At 35.7% G+C, this 6360-nt stretch overlaps 1 protein-coding gene across 1 annotated transcript; it reads right to left on the bottom strand.

The window, feature by feature from the left end:
* Positions 1 to 562: 562 nt before the first annotated feature.
* On the bottom strand, positions 563 to 5500 carry LOC133334259 (uncharacterized; the record flags this gene model as incomplete). Its single annotated transcript, XM_061542546.1, has 8 exons — positions 563 to 698; positions 845 to 1001; positions 1086 to 1203; positions 4188 to 4291; positions 4371 to 4799; positions 4856 to 4944; positions 5150 to 5309; positions 5387 to 5500. Coding segments are annotated over 8 exons (1307 nt in total), but the record flags the coding sequence as incomplete, so codon positions are not given.
* Positions 5501 to 6360: the final 860 nt, after the last annotated feature.

Genomic DNA, 6360 nt, shown 5'->3' with positions numbered 1-6360 from the left:
GTGGATTTTTTAAAAAATTATTTTTAAAGAGGTGGATTTTTTAAAAATTGTCTTTAAAGGGGTGGATTTTTTAAAAATTATTTTTGAAGGCGTGGATTTTTTTCAAAATTATTTTTTAAAATTTTTTAAAAATTATTTTTAAAGGCGTTGATTTTTTTGAAAATTATTTTTAAAGGCATGGATTTTTTAAAAATCATTTTATGAGGCGTGAATTTTTATAAAAAGTATTTTTAAAGGCGTGGATTTTTTAAAAATTATTTTTAAAGGCGTGGATTTTTTTCAAAATTATTTTTAAAGGCGTGGATTTTTTAAAAATTATTTTTAAAGGCGTGGATTTTTTAAAAATTATTTTTAAAGGCGTGAATTTTTTTCAAAATTATTTTTAAAGGCGTGAATTTTTTCAAAATTATTTTTAAAGGCGTGGATTTTTTAAAAATTATTTTTCAAAGAGTGAATTTTTTAAAAATTATTTTTTATTTTTTGTATTTTATAAAAAAAAAACGCAAACAAAATAGTTTTTAAACACACATTATCAGTTACACTCTTCACGCATCTTACACATCTACAGACAGGTCATTTCGGAACCTCCGTTTTGTATGGCAGCATTAGTACAATTTTTATGGTCATTTTCCACTTTGCCAGCTGTATCGGCTTCTGGCATCTGGGATTTACGACGTCTTACAACAACATAGCAAATACTGTTCCGAATTTCAAAGGCACAGTCAGAAGAAAATTAAAAACCAAATGTTCACAAAGAAAACATAGGGAGAAAAGAAAAGAGAGAAACAAATTTCCAAATTTAGGTTAGATTTTGCAATTAAAGGCTTTGATTAAATATACTAACATAAAGACAATGACGCTGGATATCGCAAACACTACGCTGAAGAGGAAAATTGTCCCGGGGAATGAGTTTACAGTTTTTTCATACATATTACTATAGATGGGTATGAAAGTCATATTGACCAATGGAATACAGATTCTTAATAGTGAGAACATTTTACCTAGAACAAGAGAGGTAAAACGTTAGGGATTTTTGAATTTTATGCTGCCGCAAATAATAATTAAGTTTTCAAAGTGCTACATACTCAGGTCATTGGCATCCACAATACTTGAACCCATTGTCTTAATGGCAATAGGAGGCAAGGCGCCAAAAGCATCAGCTACAGCACCAGCATAAAATGTGGCAGTGTTACTGGCAAATCCCTGAAAGAGAACAAAAAAGAAATCGAACTCAATTTATTGTAAAAAAATCGACGCTTCTTATGGTCCTTGCAAAATACTCTTAAAGAAAAAAAACAACATATGATTAAAAAAAAATACGTCTTGAGTTTTGCCATAAAAATATTTTTTTAAAACCAACCTTTCTATTATATATTATAAAAATAAATTAATATAATTATGGACATAAATTTCAAAAAAACTCTCCTATATGTACGCTATGAAAATAAATTTAAAAAAATATTTTTTTTTTTTGTAAAAACATATATATTAATATAATTATGGAAATAAATTAAAAAAACCAATAGGGAAAGTAGTAAAGTCGGACTGGGCCGACTATATGATACCCTTCACCACTTTGGGTATATTGTACATATGTATCCTAACAATTGCACGTTTATGTTCCCTCTTTCCCCAACCTATGCTAACTTTAATTTCATTCGAGCAGATTTAGAGCCGCCTGCGTAACATTGGGACAATTTATGGAAAACGATTTATAACAAAATTGATACACGCTATTCGATACGCCGCGTTGTTAAAAATATAATCTGTATGTGGGAGCTATATCCACATCTGAACAGATTTTCACGAAACTTAACACACATCATTCTAGACCTAATTCATTATGCTGTGCCAAATTTCGTACAAATCGAAAGATATATAGGGACTTTGGTACACCATTTACCTTAAATCGGACGAAAATATATATGGGAGCTATATCCAAATCTGAACCGATTTTTACGAAACTTTGCATACATCATTCTAGACCTAATTCATTACGCTGTACCAAATTTCGTGCAAATCGAAAGATATATAGTGCCGTTTACATTAAATCGGACGAAAATATATATGGGAGCTATATCTAAATCTGGGGGGTGGGGTGGCGTAGGGGATGATAGATACCAAGCAACGGCTCTGATTGGCTTTAACATGGCGAAGTCCAGGCTTATCTTGGTCCCTCTTTCATCTCAATTGTGGAGATGACCTCCCGCGGTGCCACCTGGGGAGCTATTCTCATCACCCGATGAAATAGTTAGCTAATATGTGCCGCGAGTTCACCCATAAGAACTATAAAAGAATGGGTTGAGGCGTCAGGTTAGTTGCCCACTCTCGGAAAACCCAACCTACTATGAAAAAGCTAAAAAAAAGAAAACCAAACCAACCTAATGTTGACGACCCCCGCAAACGTATAAAGGGCCACGATCTGCGAATCTGCACTTGGAATGTGCGCACGTTGTACAGAACAGGCGCAGTGTTCGCATTGGCGGATATACTCAAGAAGTACAAAGCCGATATTAATGCCTTACAGGAAATGCGATGGAAAGGGACAGGCGTAAGTAAATCAGACGATTACGCCCTGTATTATAGCTGCCATGAAACGAGACATGAATTTGGCTGCGGATTTATGGTTAACAGGAGAATAAAAGACCATGTCTCCAGATTCACTCCAGTAGATGAGCGAATTGCGAATTGCATCAGTCTAATTTGCGCCCATGCTCCGACCGAAGATAAAGATGAACAGACCAAAGACATATTTTACGAACGCCTAGAAACAGCTTATGACCGTTGCCCTGGCCATGACATTAAAATTTTACTAGGAGATTTTAATACAAAAATCGGAAGGGAAAATATCTTTGGCCCCACAGTCAGCCTTCATGAAGAAACATCCGACAACGTCATGAGGTTGATTGACTTCGCGGCAACAAAAAACATGGTAGTTAGCAGCACCAGATTCAAGCATCTCGATATACACAATGCCACCTGTATTTCTACTGATCAAGTAACGAGAAATCAAATTGATCATGTTGTGATAGACGGAAGGCATTCATCCAGTGTTCTAGACGTCAGATCGATCTGAGGAGCGAATATCGATTCGGACCATTACCTTGTGGCAGCCAAGGTACGCACCCGTCTTAATGTCGCAGCAAAGGTGCGATCTAATATAACACGGAAACTCGACGTCGAAAAGCTGCAAACACAACAGGTAGCCGAGGCCTACTCCGCTCAACTTACCCATCTGCTTGAAGAAAACACTTCTTGTCCCGATAATAGTATAGAAGCACAATGGCAAAGAATTGCCCACTCCCTACAAACTGCAACAAAAAGAACAATTGGGTACCAAAAACCACCACCAAGAAACCCATGGTACGATCAGGAGTGTCGTAATGCTACTGATGTGAAAAAACGAAGCGTATAGGGCAACCCTGCAGACAGTAGCCACACGTAACGTGGTGGAGAATAATCGCGAGAAAAGGAGAGAGAGAGAGAGAAACGTGTTTTCAGAAAAAAAGAAAGAACAAGAAAAATGTGAGCGTGAGCAAATCGAGATGTACAGGAGTCAGAATGAAGTCCGAAAATTATACCAACGAGTAAAACACCAAACCGAAGGCTTTGGTGCAGGCACATCCTCCTGTAGAGATGAAGAAGAAAACCTGGTGACAGATACAGACAGCATGTTGAGGATCTGGAAGGAACATTTCGAAAAGCTACTAGTATCAAATAGTGGCGATGAAGAAGATACCCCAGAACCAATAAGAGATGATGGTATAGAGTGTATACCACCTAGCCAAGATGAGGTCATAAAAGCAATTTTTAAGATCTACGCCTTGAGGACCCTTTAAAAGGCCCTTTTTATATCTTCGCCTTGAGAATATTTTAAAGATTTTTTGCTTAAATCTACGCCTCGTGGTTCCTTTAAAAAATATATTATATTTTTTTCTAAATCTAAGCCTTGTTGGCGCTTTAAAAAATTGTCTTCATAAAATCTTCGCCTCTGATGGTCATTGAAAAAATAGTCTTTAAAAATCCTTGGATCTTATGGTCCTTGAAATCTACGTGTTTTTGGCCGTTAAAAAAAATATATATTTTTTTATCTATCGAAATAAATACATCAAAAAAGTATTCCTAAACATATTTCCCCAAAAGAAAGTGCCCTTTATCTTAGTCTTTAAAATATTGTCGATACTTACAAAAAGCACTCTCGATAAGGCTGTAAATAGGGTGGCTACAATACCCACCAAGGCATCGGAAAGTTTCAGCAATTTACTCAAAATGGTAGTTCCAATAAGGGTACCTAGAAAAAAAAACATTACAATTTTCCACTTTCTCCTCCCCTTTCTCCGCCTCTCTTTGAATCAGCATATCCAACTTACCGACCACAGTCAAGGCCGAATTAAATGCTGAGTAGACGCTATAATCATTGCCATTCCAATTCAGTTTTTTAAATGTAAAACTTTTCCAGAATTCACCCTCTCCGACTGCCGGACCAATAATACAAATCTCGGCCATAATTATAAGTAGCAACAACATACGACCACGATTTGGACGTTTTTTAAATGGAAATTTCACATAATCCACAACCAATGTGGGATCAAAGAAATCCAAAAGGGCATTACGTTTTGCGGGTTTTGAGGTTGGAGATTTGTCCACGGTATCAATAATGACATTGTTTTTGTGTCTTGGTGCAGTGGGCAGATCTTCTAGTTGTGTCACTTCATAGGCGGGATTTTCTGTGCCAGTTTTTGGCGAGGCATCTGTGGTGTCCGTCTTGATGTCGAGGGACAAGGCGAAGATAAAGGACCCTTGTGGGCGAAACAATAAGAAAAGAAAATATTTAATAAAAAATAAAATAAAATACATGTATAGCCTAGATACTTGAAGAGTATCCCACTCATGGGTTGACTTATTAAGGGTATGACAGTGGTAAACACACTATAAATGCCGAACCTGAAAAACAGGAAAATATATATATTAATTTCAAGGGCAGTTTTTTTTTTTATATCCTGCACCAAAGGGGAACATATTTTTTTTTTCCAAGGACTAACCAGGCATGGAATTTTTAAAGAAAATATTTTTCCAAGCGCCAACAAGACGCACAAGGCATGAATATTTGGAATAATATTTTTTTCAAGAACTCTTTTTGTCCACTTACCTAAATACACGATCTGCTTCCGGAGTCGATATTGTCATATAACTATCAATGGCCATGAAGAGTAAAGTGCTTCCACCAAACATGTTTGGGACAATTGCCTCACTGTATGCTCCAAATTCCATTGGGATTTTATCGAAAAATATTGCCGATACCAATAGAACTGCAATGCGGAATTGTTTATTTAAAAATAGTAAATTTGCATATCTTTTTTTTTTTTTGCAGGATCTCTATACTTACACACAAACATGAAACAGTCACCGATAATGGGGAATAACATACAGGCCTTGCGTTTATTATAACGATCACTCCAGCCGCCAGCGAAAAGCATCACGATAATAGGGAAAATTGAACCTAGAAAAAAGAGTGTGTGTGTGTCGGGTGGGGGGTGGTGTTGGAAAAACAAACAGAAATTAATAAAAAAATTAATTCTTTTTTTTCGAAAGACCTCTCAAGATGATTTTCTTTTATGGGCGGTCTCCCAACTAGATTGGATTCTTTAATCAATTTTTTTAAAAATCTATCAAAAAGTATAGATTCAAAACGGGGATTTTTTTTTTGAATATTTTAAGGGTCAATTATAAGGGTAGATTTTTTTGAACATATAAAACGTAACTATTTTAAAAATATTTTTAGTGGATTTTTCGAATGTATTTTTTAGAGGTCTGCTATGAGCTTGGAATTTAAAAAAATATAAACTTCGTTTTTTCCAAGTTTTTTTTTAACAGGTCAGCTATAACCGAGAGTTTTTGGAAAAACATATTTTTTAGTGTTCAGGTATAAGCCTGGATATTTTAAAAGTATTTTTAGGGCTAGATTTAAGCGCCAGGGCAAGATTTAAGCGTAAAGTTGTTGGCAACACTGTATGTTGGTATAGTAGTTGGCAATAAGAATGACATTTAGTTAACACCTTCTCCATTACACGAGTGCTCAGGCACAGGTTGTTGGGAGCAGCGAAAGAGAGTATTTAGTTGATCTATGGAATCAATGGTAATGGGATTAGCAGCGATGTCATCGCGTTTCACAAAAACGAGCCCGCGTTAAGTGAAAGCAGCTGATATAAATTTTTTTTTTATGTTTAGTGCTGTTTTTAGAATTTTGTAGTAGGTGTTAGTGAGGTCCTCATTAATGAAGAAAGAGACATCGGTGTCGAAAACTCATCATTTTTGAGTGACAGTTTCGATAACTTATCGGTTGTTACAGTTTTGTTGTGT

This window comes from Musca vetustissima, unplaced genomic scaffold (assembly GCF_032173495.1).
Source record: "Musca vetustissima isolate MV318-11 ecotype Yass unplaced genomic scaffold, APGP_CSIRO_Mvet_v1 utg162548, whole genome shotgun sequence".
NCBI classification, from domain to species: domain Eukaryota; kingdom Metazoa; phylum Arthropoda; class Insecta; order Diptera; family Muscidae; genus Musca; species Musca vetustissima.
Note: the sequence above shows the minus strand (reverse complement) of the source record. Positions and strands in the feature narration are given on the sequence as shown.